The 15,337-nt window shown below is 45.0% G+C and overlaps 1 protein-coding gene across 1 annotated transcript in view; it reads left to right on the top strand.

Annotated features, from left to right (window-relative positions):
• The window catches only part of LOC109956327 (RNA-binding Raly-like protein), a 36,003-nt gene that overhangs the window by 6,974 nt on the left and 13,692 nt on the right, over positions 1-15,337 (top strand). The window contains exons 2-3 of the mRNA XM_020593332.1: positions 579-651; positions 13,274-13,324. Of these exons, the coding sequence (XP_020448988.1) occupies positions 579-651; positions 13,274-13,324 (124 nt within the window). The remainder of the gene's footprint in view (positions 1-578; positions 652-13,273; positions 13,325-15,337) is intronic.

The following is a 15,337-nucleotide window of genomic DNA, read 5'->3' as shown; positions in this document are numbered from 1 at the left end:
TGTTAACGACAGGTCAGCGTCTGGACAGGAGAGGTTTGGTTTCACTGATCAGGAGCCACAGTTTGTGGTCCACATGAGTTACTACATGTCCATTTGTCCATCTTATTGTGTAGTCTTTAACAAGTTAACAGAAAATGTAAACCTTTTCAGTGGAGTTCTTATTATCAAATATTAGCCTGCTTTTTATTTAGTTTTGATCTTTGTCTTGAAAACTCGTTTTCATTTATGAAACCTAACACTGGTGTTTTCTAAGTCAACCTGAGATCGACTCAGATCCTCTTCGTGTGGCCTGGGGACGCCCGTCTCTCTCTGACGGACAGAAATGTATGTGTTTATTGAAAAGAGCGAGGCAGAATAAATGGGAGAGGAAATTAACTCCAGTCTGACAGATGGAGGCCAATTAGACTCTCAGGCTGCTCGTCGAGGTCTCCAGCTGAGCTCACTGGGTCTGGGTGTGGGTGGAGAGGTTGGAGCTGTTGGAGCAGGTGGTGACACCTGTCCACCTTCATCACTGTCACTGTCAGGTGGTGTGATGCCCGCTGTCAATGTCTAACCTGATCTGATGGGTTGTTTTTCAGACACCGGGATGAACGGTGAGCCGAAGGCCAGTCGCACCCCAACAGCCAAGAGAGGAAGCGGCGCTGCTGACAGGTGAGTTGGCACCTGTACGTCTGTGGTTCAGCTTAGGTGGAAGCTGTTGGAGAATTAAAAGTCAGATAAGACTGATGTCAGCTCGCCGTGGTGAAACAGGCTTAAATGGCTTCACCAACATTTAATAATGTATTTCTGTCACGGCTCTGCTGTTTAATTGTAGGGGGCTCATACTGTTTGCCTGTGACTGCAGATTTGTTGGCTGCGTGTTCATGCTGCAATGCTCTGCACGTGCACATTATTTCCTGAATGGTTTCCAGATCACACTTAAATACACAAGACCCAGAATAAACTGTGGCACCATAAATAAAGATGTAAATCACAGAATGGAATAGATGAATTAAATAGAAATAAGGTTTAAAAGCAGGCTTAAAAATCTATTACAATAAATGGATGAATCTAAAGAAATGAACAATGTGGGCTCAGACAACACTGTCAGGGAATGTGTAGGCAAAGTAATTAACACACCGTCACTACACAGGAGACCGACTGTTCAGGATTACCTCCAGCACACTGCTGCTGCATGGGCCTCTTCCACAGCTAAAAGTCACACAAGAAAAATAGGCCCACAAAAATGTTTCGTACGATTTGGTAAAAAGGATGAACCCGGGGAAACGGTGCTGGCTGTTCCTGCAGTTTGAACACTTTCATAAATCTGCCTTTATCTGGCTCTGTGCTCGACTTCCTGTTGCATTCCTCTCTGTGTCAAGAAGCATCTCCTTGTCTGTTGAGCTGCCTCACAGTCTGTGCTGTGCACCGCCAAGCTTTGTTGTGGCACAGTTGAAACAAGGCCCGCAGTATTTTACAAGCACACTGGAAATGCACGTGCAGCTCAGTTAGTGTTAACACAGTAGTACTGCTGAGCTGCAGTACTGTCAGCGATGTAATTTCACGCTGGTTGTGAGTCAGCACTTCTGCTGTTCTGTCAAGCTGGTAGTGAGTGACAGTCCAGCTGCCCCCGGCCTTATCCTCACTCTCTGTTTACATGGAAATTAAAGCCAAACTTCTCCAAATCCCACTGCCGCCTGCTGCTGGGCGGATTAGAGCCGGGGGCGAGCACGATGTTGCGGCAGCCAGAGCTGGGATTTCCAGCCAGGCAGCTGCATGGCAGCCCCGCAGAGGTTCCCTCTGTGGAGGGAACCGGTGGGAACAGCTCACCCTGCACACACCAGCACATAATTCACTTACTGCTGCACTGAGAGATAGCAGGTTTAATTAAGCTTCAGCACTGCTGTGAGAGATCAGGGGTCAGAGGTCAGGCTGAACCGAGGACGGCTGTGGGTTTTAGGAGGAGTCCTGTGTGACTCTGCCGTGACTGTTATCAGTAAGGCAGCAGTTCCATTAAAACTAGCTACCAAAGACACTAATTGTCTGATTATATGATCCCTTGTGAGATGGTCTTTCAGTCATTTGGTTTTTCTGCACTTCTTTGTTTTGCTGCTGTGCTGGAACCGTTGGAGGCTGCAGAGAAATGTGACGCTGAGAGCGCGGTCACTTTCAATGGACAGGCTCATTCAAAAGAGGAGACAAATTCATAAGAGTAAAATCTGGAAAGATGTTGAGATGAGTGACGTGAAGTCATATTTGGCCAGGAAAGTTTCAATTCATAGACTCATTGTATGTTACATTTCAGTTGGCTTTGTTTCTGATATGCACTTCATGAAACACAGCATGCAAGGTAAATCTTAAATCACACAACGGCTAACTCTCCTGCATTGAAGGTTGGACTGTTTCACCTTGAGTCAGCTGCTGCTGGGACACCTGAACCTGCTGCCTCTGAGCAATGCTGCCTTTTTAAAATTAGTTTTTATTTGGTGCTTAACAAAACAGTCAGTATACATCTGTGACACATTAATAAAGTCAACTGGGTCTTTAAATATGACTGGCAAAGGTTCTGGCAGTGCAGCTGCACCTCAAGCTCTGAAAATGTGCACAAACTGATGGACTTTCTGGACAGGAGTGGAATGTTTCTCCCCATGAAGCCGGTTATCTGCTAAATTCAGTTTTTACCCCTCGATGATGTTTCAGCCCCTGTTATTTTTACTTCTACCATTGTCTTTGCATGCTCTCTGGCCTGCTGCCTTTCTGCAGAGTGTTGACTGTGTGTGTCCTCAGGCGTAAGTGCATCCAGAAGACAAACTGAAGCTCATGGACACAGGCTGAGGTTTTAAAGAGAAGCTAACAGAGCTTGTTGCTGCTTTTTCTGACGTGTTCTGAACATTAACAGTTTAACAACCCGTCAAATGTCGTTCCGTTTGATTTAGGATTCGACAAAAGAAGATGTTCTGGTGCTTCAGCCCTGATTTGTCCCCTAGTGGACAGGTACGCACACAGGCTGCATCTCAAGTCTCTTATATGATCGTTCCTTGTGAGGAGGCTACCTGGAGGATACAGAAGTCTTTTCTGGACTGACACACCACTTTATGGGACGTCAGTTGGTGATTGGATGCTTCAGATGAAGGATCCAACTAAAGGATTTCTCATGTTTGTAAAAACGTGTTTCCTCTTATCTGATGTCGGCGAGACTAAGACACAAGGCAAAGATGCAGATGTGGGAAACGTGGATGGAATTAAGGGATTTACCCAAACTTTCCTTCCACACACACTTTTCTTCATCAGCGTGTGTGCTTTTCTGACTGCACACCCCAGGTTGTGTTCCAGATGGGTTCAGCCTCCTCCTCTGGTTCCTAATCAAAACTAACGGCACCAGACTGCTCGGAGTGGCTGAGAACCCGCCCCAGATAGAAACCTACAGGAGCTGAGTGAGCATCCAGCATTTGTCACTGACAGAAGAGAAGTGGTCACGTGTTGTTCCAAGTTTCATCAAGGTCCGCTGCTGGTGGCCTTTCAAAGTCTACCAGAAGGCAAACGTTTGTTTTGGGGGTTTTAAACTTTCTTAGTGTATCATTTCCCTTTTCCCCCCGTGCAGGCACATTGAGTGTGCACATGTAGAGAAGCCTAATTCAAAGGGTTACTGCTGTAGCACGTTTCTAGTAACTGGAACAGTTTGGTCCTTTGTTTTCCTGCAGGTGTTTTAAGCCTGAACTCTTTTTTTCTTTCTGGCAGTTGAGAAGATTTTGTGCTTTGAAATCCGAATGCTGGCACACTGGTGTACTGGTCGTGTTTGTGTTTAAAAGCTCACAGGTCTGTTCATCAGAATTCATTTTCCAGATTGACTACCTGACTGGTTTCTCCTTTGTTAACACATTTCCCACTTTCTGCTTCACTCAGTCAGATATGGTGATGCAGGTGGCACAGGTACCAGATCAGATATCCGGGCAGTGTCGTATCGTCATCTTGTCTTCGATTTCCACTCGGTCCCTCAGGCTCCACTGCTTCTCCTCCAGTCGCTCCATCCCACATTTTAAATCACTCCTCTCCCTGCAGACGTCCTTTCATGTTTTAAAGAGAAGCTCTTTAAGCAGCCTGTGCTTCAGTCTGACTCGAAGCTTCAGAGACAGAAACTCCAGGGAAAGCGAGCTGTGGTTTGAAGTGAAGGAAGCAGGGCTGCCTGCGTGGGAGTGTGTTTACACTTTATCAATACTCCACTGCACTGCTGATGTGAAGTTAAACAACATTCAGAGAAACAGTCCATCTTGTTTCCGCTTCAAGCCTCCCCAGGCTCCAGGACGTCGTTAACTGTTTTGATCAGCGTTAATCAAATGAGATGATTAGCTGCTAAGGTGTCTCTAGATAGTAAGTACACATTTTACTCCCACTTCAGTACAATGAAAAGGAAGATCAGGAGGAATTCCTTCTCATCCAATTTAACCTTTATTTTACCAGGGAAAGCCCCACTGATGTTTGTCGTGGGGGGGCAGCAGTTACATGCACAGATAGGCCCCCCCCAGTGCCCGTGTATGGTCCTGGTGGACATGCACCTTCCTGCCTACTGGTGATACTGGTGCAGTTTGCGCCTTCTGATTGGAGGGATGCTGACAGCTGACAGTTGTGATGAAGCTTGTGAATAAACAGGAAGTATGCGAGTCCAAATTTTCAGACCCTGCAGTGTCTCGCTGTCTGTTCATGAGTTTCAGTGTGAGGCGGTGTCAGTGAGAGCTGGACGTGTTTGTTGTCGCGTTGGATACACGGTGCATGCGTACACACCACTTTCTACCACTGCTAGCATGTTCTGATTACCTGCATAATCTGGTTACTCTGGGAATTTTTGATACACAGAAGCTGATGGATGTGACTGGCTCATGTCATGTGAAGTGCAGTGTGAACGATGGGCCTTTCTAGATCAGTAAATGAATGAGTGTTTGGGAAGGAAAAGAAACAGTGGATGTGGTTACTGCTGTTACTTTTACAGCTCCAGCTGTTTGTCCAATATATTTTTCAAGATGTTATTTTTGAATATCGTTTTCTGTCTTTCGCTGAACTCTGAGAGACGAGTAAACCTCACTGAATCCCCTGTGCACAGCAGTCTATGCCGCCTGCAGGTTGTTTCCAACTGAATCCATGTGAGTCAGTGTTTAATTAACCGATGGCGCGGCTCCCCGGGCTCCCGGCATGCTTCAGTTTGTGCAGCGTTCACACTGCTCCCTGGGTTTGTTAGAGGTGGACTCTCCAGCTGCTTAAACACTTTTTACCACCTCCTGATTAACTTCACATCAGCCGAGGGAGGAGGCACACGCAGAAAAATCAAAGTAGGGACAGAGGACGAGAGAAAATAGAGAGAAGTGTTGATGGACTTGGGGGGGCACTGCACAACACTGTAATTATGTGTTCTTGTCCCTCGGTCGCCCTGCTGAGATGAGCATTTAAAGAGATGAGTCAGCGTTTCCTTTGAGGAGAAAAATAACAGCTCGATAAACATGCTGCAGAAAAAAAGCAAGAAAACAAAAACCATTTAACCCACTGTGCACGCACGCACGCACACACTCGATAAACTGAGAGGAAACCAAACGGCGTCCTTGTTCAAATTTAAATGTAGTCTCTGATGCAGCTGTGATGGAGGATGCTGTTTTCCCTCGGTTTCACCTCATCAACCCTAAAATCACCAGACCTGTGTGCATGCAGGCAAAACATGCAATCTAAACATAATTAAGATAATAATGTCGATAAAAATCGACCAACAGATGCACCGTGCTGTCGCTGGTTTGCTTTTATTTGGAGCAAAGTGCAGCAACATTTGCCAGACCTTGTTTTTCAGTTGTTTAATGCACTTCTATTTCCATTGATAAAATATTTAATGCTCAATATTTTCTTAATCTTATCTTTTTAATTAGTCTTTTGATCAGGTCTCGAGTTGGATGTAAAACTCCCTTTAAAGTGATAAGATTTTCACTGTATTAAGCTAAATTTTAGTTTTTGTTGTATTTTATATGACTGCTACAGAGTTTTAATGCATGAAGGAACTGCTGATGCAAACAGAACATTTTTGTTGCTTTACATTAAAAACATTTAACTGGGAAACGGCTCCACAGCTCTGGTTAGGAAGGTTCCCACAGGCTGAGATACCCTGCATGCGGTGTCCATCCACTAGTGTTATGAAAATAGTAGAAGCTGGTGGATTTTTTTCCTTTCAAGCAAAAGTAAACATTCAGAAATGCACAAAAAAGTCAGGTTGATAGAATAATATTTATGTGCTGCATTATACAGAGAGTTCAGTTTATTTGTGTAGCGCCAGTTCAACAGCGGTTGTCTCAGGGCACTTTGCATATTCAGGTCTAGACCTTACAGGGAAAAACCCCCCACCCCCCCCCAGCTCTCGGTGGGCGGCCTTGTGCCTCGCCCGGTCGGGGCGTCAGGCCGGGCCGTCAGTAATCTTCAGAGCCCCACAATAAGCAGCACCATTTTCCAGACCTAACCTGCCCTTAACACAAAGCATCCTGAACCCTCTCCTCAGCCAAGCAAAGAGCAGATATGTGGCTTGACCCACAGCGTCTGCATTGGATTTGCTCACGTTAAGCAGTGGCTTGTTGTTTATTTAGTGTAGAGAGAATACCAGAGAGAACTTTCAGTAAAACAATCCAGGTGAGCAGCAGCACAACCTGCAGCGTCCACAAGGAATCAATGCAAAGTGGACATTATCACCTTGATGAAGGAGGTTTTACTGCTGGATCAGACTCACTTAGTTTGAGACAGGTGTTCCTAATAAAATAAAATGACCACTGAGTAGAAACTCAGCACACATTCAGTTTTACTCAAATATTTGACTGAAGTAAAAGATACACAGTTTACCTTTCAGCTAAAGGTTCTCGTTTGACTAAAAAGGGCTCAAATGACAAGACGTGATGGAAACCTGACGTTTCTGTAAGTGAGGAAGGTCACAGCCTCCTCATCGCTCCATGTGATGTGTTTCGTGTATGTCGGCATTTAGTCTGTTTTCACTGTACTTTGTGTGTTCATTAACACTTTCCAGGGTTTTCTGGATAGACGTGCACTTAAGGAGACCTGTGTTTTATGTCGATGAATGGCACACGCTTTGACACTTGTCTAAGGTGGAAAACTACATTTTAAATAATTTTTAATGTACTTCTAGTTTTTCAGTTTGACTTTCGCTTTGTTTCTTATTCCATCTGCTGTAGCGAGACTGTGAAGTCACAGTTTAGTTTGTTTTACAGCCTCTTTTGCTGTCTTTTAAGATTTCCTTGAACATTTGGCTCTACCTGAACCATAAGTCTTCATCTTTGGTGCTGATGAGCGAGTTTCATAACTTTGTCAGTCAGACATATAAATGTTCTGATATTTCCTCCCACTTCACAGCTCTGTTAAATTTCGGTCTTAATGCATGTCAACAACAGATTTAGGCTGTTGGCTTGTTTTTACATGCAGCTCCTTATTGCTCAGCGCCAACTACAGCTTTTGACATGCACCGTATTTATAAACCAGAAGCTGGGTAATTACAGCAGCTCTGTGCCCGTCCACCCTCCACGGTGACCTCAGAGCTGCCGCAGCCTGAGGTCACTGCCGAGCCACGTCGACTCCTGACCCGCCCTTCGGTCTGAGCCGAGTGAGCTGAGGCGGCAGGAACACGGCTGAACGGCCCATTAACCTCCTCCTCAGCACACCGTGCTACAGTACACTGCCACTGATTTACGACACCGCAGCAGGCCGGTGAGGCTGAACTGTAAATCAGGATAAATGGATGTGTGTGTGCTGACAGGAAGACGAAGCCAATCAGCTCAACGTGGCCTCACATGCCGCCAGGAACACATGAATATGTATCATGACCACACACACAAACTCATTGCTGAGGGGGTTGTTGATGCCATCACTAATTTTGGAGGCAGGGACTATTAAATGTGCATTCAGTAAGGTTTCCCACAGTGTCAATAAGCCCAGTGACAGTTGGACAGGACGTGGTGTCTCTGCTAGTTTGTCCCAACCAGGGACCTGTAGTTCAGGTCGTAGCTTTAGGAAACAGGATAGGAGGTGCAAAGAGCAGTAAGGAGTGGTTTATGGTGTCGGCTTGTTTTGAGCCTCTGGGCTGAACAGACATTAGGTGGAGTCGCTCTAAGTAGCTGCTATATATATGCAGATTCCTCGGCATGTTGCTGTGCTTCAGGGCAACGGGTTCAGTCACACTTTCACCTACACTTTGGTTCACACCTTGTTTCACTACTTTTTCCACCACTGACACGAATCTCCTGCTTTAAAAACACAGCAGACTTCTCATATCACTCGCTGCAGAAAAAAGAAAAGGGTATTTGGACAGGTCATTGATTTCTCCCTCTCTCCATGAAAACGCTCTGTAATGTGCTGTTTATTGACGTTCCTTTGCTGCTGTGTAATTATTCCCATCAGGAGAAGAACCACTGAGTTCTCTAATAACACCATGAGGGCCTGAACCAGCACAGCACAGAGCGAATTAAGCCTTATTAACACCTGAAAACGCTTCCCCTCTGTGATTAGGAGCATGGTACTCCTGCAACTTTATGGCCAAATTATTCTGAATTTTATAGAGCAGCTAATACATACTGACGTAAAAAGGTTTTTCCAAAACAATGATATGTGGATGGAAAATGTTGCCCAGAAAATAAAATCATACCACAAAGGATAACCAGGTAATAATGTCAAGCAAATCAAAAAGGTTTCTTAAATTTCTCTTCTGGAGCTGTTTTCTAATGTCCACTGTCTATGGTAGTCATGAGAACATGCTCAGAACAGGGAGAAATGTCTGTATGCCTGCAAAAAACCTGGAGCAGCTCATTAGGATCAATTTATTACAGATCCAAAGGGTGAGGGAGTGTACAAAATGTGCGAGAAAAATGAGTGTTTGTTTTTGGACACCTGTCAGCACAAAAACCTATTCAAAGGAGAACCTTGGCTCCACCACAGCACCCCCACAGCGTGGGGTTTTAGGGGAAGCTACAGGCTGTTCACAGAGCTCTTGTCGAGGAGGCTGCAGGAGGAGCCATGAGCAAGGATACAAGAGGGCATCCTTCACTGAAGTCAGTTATTGGACCCACATGGCCTTTTATTGAAAATCAGTTGGCGACTGGACTCTTCAGATGAAGAATTGAAGGAAAGGGCGATGGCTCTAACCATTGGGGCAACTTGGGGTTCAGTGTCTTGCCCAAGGACACTTCAACATGTGGACTGCAGGCACCGAGATTTGAACTTGCAACTCTTTGGTTGTGAGACGACTGCTCTACCCACTGAACCACAGTCACCCCCATTTATATCACTTTTTAATAGAACTTAAATTTATCTCTTGCCCCTGCGCGCACCTCCTCTGGATTTGTCCTGAAGTCTGGATCGAAAATCTAATTAGCTCCTTGTGGCCCAAGGCCAATCAGTCCAAATCTCAGTGAAATCGTGATGTTGGTGAAGAATCCTGCTGACAGGCCACAGCTTAACCTTTGGGGCAGAGGTGACCAAAATCTCTTAACCAGAAAAACAACTGGGGTAAACCTGCTGAATAAATGGTTTCTGTGTTTAACACTGCAGGTGGATTGGATGGATTTCAGGGGTTTAGTCAGGACCAGGTCCAGCTCTGATGGTTTTCATGGAGTTACAACCTATTTGCATGGCGTTACTGCACATCCTCCTGTGATTTGCAATAACAGCAGAGGTTGTGTGAATCTGCCCTGTCTGCAGTCTGAAAGGTAAATGCAGCACAGCAAATGAATTCACCAACACGGTCGGAGGCCGGCTGATGATGACAATCTGTCTGCAGGCCTCTCTGAGCTGCTCAGTGGGTTAGGCCTGTTAGGAGGTTAAGGTCAAGGGGTGACTGAGTTCCTGCTGGACTGAGTCCTCAGCTTCAGCATTCAAACCAGGCCGTGAAATGTGTCTGACCACTGGACTACTCGCTTTGCTTACTAAAGATCTAACATGTTATCAGCAGCCTTGCCTCTGATTTTTGCTCTCGTCAGCTGTTTGTATTTCATCTCATCTGAATTTGTTACGAAATCTTTGAGGTGGTTTGTTTGGTGTGGAATAAAGACATTTGATAGAAACTGACCGTCTCCTCCAGGTCATGCTACTTCCAATAGTGCTAAAGGTGGCATCTGGACTTACTTAGAGGTTCATGAAGATGTTTCACCTCATTTCATTTCAGTTCAGTTCGGTTCCACTCAACCTTTACTGCCACTGTAAAGACAATGAAATGTGAATACACTGAAGCAGCAAATAAAAACACAAATAAATAAAACAATGCAACAAATATAGTACTAGTAAATAAAAATACAGTGCCAGTTAAAATTGCACTTGGGTGTATTGATTGCATTGCACACTGGGTAGTGTGGTCCCTTGTCATAAATAACGCTGGGAGCAGGGAGGTTTTATGGAGCTCAGTTTGTCATGGCCCTTCTCTAGTCTGGTGGTCTGGTGTTTGGCGGGCATCAGGTCAAACATGTCGTGTCTGGAGTGTGAGGACTCTTTATGGATGCCGGCGGCTCTGCTGAGGCAGCAGGAGGTGTAAATGTCCTCCGGTGATTTCAGAGGACAGCCGATATGTTCTGTGCTGTGCTGATAACTCTCTGCAGGGCAAAACACATTAACATGCAGAATGCCAGCACGCTTCGTGGAGGAGCAGTAGCAGGGCACCAAGCTTTGATTCATTGATAAAATGCCCTCTCTGCCAAGTGTTTCTTCTTGAGTACTGTCAGGAAGTATAGCTGCTGCTGTGTCTGCTTCTTTTCACACAGGGACTGGCAGTCCAGGTTTTAGACAAGTATGTCCCTGAAGGGGGGACTGTCCACTTTGCGCCGGCTAATGTATAGAAGGACTGGTTCAGCACAGTTCTTCCTGTAATCGATAATGCGATCTTTTGTTTTCTAGATGTTTAGTGCCAGGTCGTCCATTGACCTTAAAGCTACAGTAGGTAACTTAAGGTAGTGTAGCATCACACTCCAAATCAGTTCACCCTGCTCCGCTCAGCGCTCCCTGTCCCCGCTCGACAACCCGCCACGCTCCGCCCAGCTCTTTCCTGAAATTACAGGAAATAAAAATGCAACAAAACTCACTGATCAAACTTAAAAACTGCTAAAAACCTTTTAGAAGCTGACATCTCTGCCCTACTGCCAGTTCACTGAGTCTGGGTCACAGGAGGCTTCAACAGCACCTCTCCATATTAGGACACGTTTTGGAGCAGATTTCTACAACAACGATATTTGGAAAAAGGCCAAACGCTTGTGTCTGAGCAGCCTGCCCACTCAACAAAAGCCCCAAGTGCAAATGTTCCACACTGCTTGGCAAACGTGGGCGTACTTGAACAGAAGGACCTTCAACGTGTGACTAGGAAGGCATGCACGTCTCTCATTCGTGTCCTCGTTCGTGTCCGCTTACACCCAGTATATATGCACACTGCTAGCGTGGCTGTAGCCCTTTAGTCCTGTTTCCATGTAATTGGTATTGCTGCACTGCACTTGCTTGAAAAGTGCCATCCAATGAAATTCTATTTATTTTTCTTTTGGGTGTTCACTGTTATGGATGCTGCAGATGAACTTTTTATTTAGGGCTTCTACCACATTCTGGATTCTAGTTTAGATCCTTGTTCACTGAGCAGCTCGGAATTTGTTTAAAAGAGTAACTTAACACTAAATCCATTTTTATGACAGTAATTACATGTACAATCATTTTATTGCTCTGTTTACTGAATCAGTCTTTACTCTCCGTCTGTAGAAAATGGGTTTTGAAAATGCAATAACTTCAAATGTGCTCAGTCAAACAAGTTAAACAATGCCCTTATTGCATTCCTTTAACAGAAAACTCCTTCAAAATGCTTGTGGAGCTGCTGTGATCAGTCGATTTGGAAAATCTTTAGCAGTGATGAGGAGGAAAACAAGGATTTAACAGCGAGCCTTGGACCTCAGCCCAGACCGATGTCTGTAATATCCAGAACAGCCTGAAGGATCATTTTTACTGGAATTAATAAGACCTGAGTAGCCGGTTGTGTTGCCTGTTACATGCCCATAATCACAGCGAGGAGCATCCTCTCAGGTGCTGCTGCTGTGATATCAAAGCTAATTACACAGATAAACCAGCAGTGTGAGCCGTAAAAGAGTTATTTAGTGTGATGTGGCTCAGAGGAGCGAGGCCGTCTTGCAGATCAATAGCCATGTTTAAAGGTTTGCTCCAACACAGCTCAATAGGAGACGCACGGCTGAGCCAAAACTCAGAGCAGGCATCTGATCGATACGTCGTTAGCCGCTGATTAATACCCATCACGGCTGATGAAGATGGATGGATGGGAAAATATGAATTTGGCACCAAATCCTGTCTCTCTATCAAAGTCATTCCCTTTACACTCGCCTCTGCCGTTATCTGTCCATCCCACCGCTGCCCTGCTCCGTCTCCTCCTCTTTATTAGTCTGAGGCCTCAGTCAGTCCTCACACAGGCCTGTCCCTGCTGGATGTGTGTGACTGTCTGTGTGTTAGATGGTTATCCTTTATCCTCGGTGGATACAAAGGACCAGTTTGGAGTTCAGTCTCCGCTCATTTTTTAAATCTCCCCAGCTGAGAACAGGCCCAGAGGAAATAAAGGAAGGCTTGACTCAGCAAATTTACTGAATGTATGTTCTCACAATTCATTGTCTTTCCTTTGACTCATGAATTACAATTTAATTAGACTCTAACTTTTTGTCCTAAATCCTGCTGGTGCCAGCTTCAGACTGCGTTATTTAAACTCAATAACAGCTTAACCTGTTGTTGTATAGTCTGTGATAGTCAATGACTCACGACATCCCAAGACAGAAGGTAAATCCCAATATACCTAATTGCATCAACGTTTCTCTCACGTGCATCTTTTCCTTGCGTCTTCAGGCTGTTTCAAAGGGTCACACAAGTATTTATGTCCCTTGGCAGGAGCTGTCCTGTGTCTCAGCACAAAAAGATCAGCTCTGACTAAACAGCCTGTTGATGGTTGTGGACAGTTCACATGTGGCCACAGAGGAGGAGGCGTTTTCACACCGTCAGCTGGGGTTCAACTTCAAAAACAACCGATGCTGTCTTTCTTTGTGGGAGGAGCATCTCCTGAATCTTGACCTCCAATCTTTTAAACTACTGTAATATTTTAGGTATCAATTAGACACTGTCTCAGCTCATTGGCTCATTGTGTGGACGCATCTTGTCTGACTCTACTCATCTGTTACAAGGTGATACAGTTTCCTCTCCTGCTGTTTCTAAGCCTCACCTGTGTCTCTCTCTCTCTCTCTCTCTCTCCCCTCAGGTCAGACTATGAGATGGAGTATGACAGATATCCTGATGACCACTATAGCAGGTGGGGAACTTGTGTTCTAGTGTCTGTCTTTCTGAAAGCAACATATTGTGTTGTCTAACTTTGACTCGCTGTGAAAGGTTCTAACTGTCCTCTGATGTACATGAGCAAAGAAGCAAGTTAACTTTGTTTTGATTCCCTCAGGAAACAGAATCAAAGAGTGAGTTTATACCTGTGCAACTACAAAAAGCATTTCAAACAACACAGAAAACGGAGCTAGTCGGGTTTAATGACCTCTAAATCGACGATAAAACAAGCTGGCAGCACTTGTGCAAACACATCACACTGGAAATGACCCATTTTGTCGTGAGCCAGTTGACGCACAGTAAGAGCCCTGTCTCCTAGAATGACAGGTAGACAGACCCAATGTGAGCAACAAATATATTCTGAAGGGAACATAAAGCTGCCTGGATTATGTTTTCTAGTTAGCGCTGCCCCATAATGAACCACTGAATCTTTTCTATTGGTGTGTTAGAGACTGTTTTGGAGACAACAGCTTCTAAATGTTTTTCTGAGTGACTCAGACTGCACATTTTCAGCTGAGAGGAGGAAATTGGTCGCCCTCTGAGAGCATGAACAACCTCAACTCCCCATTTGTTTCTGGCGCGCAGCAGCAAGCCGGTTTCCTGTTTGATGGCAGCCAAACTCCGAGGTTAGGAAGCGATCCGCCTCTCTCCGAGAGCTGTTTACAGTTCCAGGAAAAGATGAAAACTGTGAGTGGATCCCAGTTTGACCTTGTTGTGTTTCAGCTTTCAGCCAGTTGAAGAGCCTTTTTGTGAGGATGAGCGCAGCTGTTGGCCTCCCCTCCGCCCTCCATTTATCCTCAGTTTAGTTGATTCTGCACAGAGACAAAGTTACAGAAGGAAAAAGATTCACATGCAGCAGCAAAATACAGTCAAATGGAACAAAATGCTGTACGTCAACCAGAGGAGGAGAGAACATGTGAAGACTAAACCACAACAGCAGGTCTCACTGAAACAGAGGTAGTTAAGAATGAGAGTGATTTGCTCTTTACATCTCTTTTTCCAAAGGCCATGATAAAAAGAGAGATGGAGGGTGGCACAGGGATGACGTGTGTTTGTCACCCTGGTTCCCTCGACAAAAAGCCACTGACTTTTTGGATTATTGTGGAAAATAAGCTCCCGCAGAAAAGAGGGGAAAACTAAAGCTAAGAAAGGCTTTGCACAGTGCAGAGTGTGTGTGGGGGTGGGGGGGCGCAAATAATAGCATTAGTTAAAAATTCAGAAAATGTCTTTTGCACGTGTGTGCGCATTTACACTAAACTGAAGCAGATTAAAATGACTGCAGGAAATGAAGTCAGAAGGTGTGTGTTGATCTAAATTACATTCAATTAAGGGAGCCCTCATGCAGAAAATGAAAAAGTAAAAGTGCGTGTTTGCAGGCCACTTTCATAAGCTTATAGTTTTTGTTTTAATTGAACTTTATTCATTTTCAAGTTTTTCTTTGTATTCATCCAACATTGAGATGACAGAGCAGATCTGCTGCTGTGATGGAGTGAGTGACTGTCTGTATGGGGGACAGGGGGGACGAAAGGGGAAGCTGGGGAGGGGAGGCAACAGAAGTGCCAAGACTGAAGGGAAGAGACGGGAGGGAAACTGAGGTAGAAGAAGCAGAGAAAGGATTGGGAGCAGTGAAATCAAGTGACGGTTCAGTTTGTTGACTGAAATGTCTTTTAGTCAAAATTAAGTCATTAGTTTTTGTCCTACATTTTAATGTTAGTTCTACTTAGCAGTTTGAGGCTTCAGCTGTCACCATCTTTGTTTTGTGCAGTTACCATGGTTACCGGTGTGTCCCTGTCCCTCTGCTGTTTCGCCACACCCCTGGATGTTTTACTTTTCAGGTCACAAACATCAGAACCAAACGACATCTCACAGCTTCCTGTGGGATGTTGACTGACATGGAGGCCGGTCTGAAAAATGTTTTATAAATCATTGCTTTTCTGAAGTGAAGAAACAAACTGTAAACATACCGGCCTGTTTCCACCCTGCCCCACCC

Source organism: Monopterus albus, unplaced genomic scaffold (assembly GCF_001952655.1).
Source record: "Monopterus albus unplaced genomic scaffold, M_albus_1.0 scaffold19.1, whole genome shotgun sequence".
Taxonomy (NCBI): Eukaryota; Metazoa; Chordata; class Actinopteri; order Synbranchiformes; family Synbranchidae; genus Monopterus; species Monopterus albus.
The sequence above is the reverse complement of the archived record's forward strand: the minus strand, read 5'-3'. Positions and strand labels throughout refer to the sequence as shown.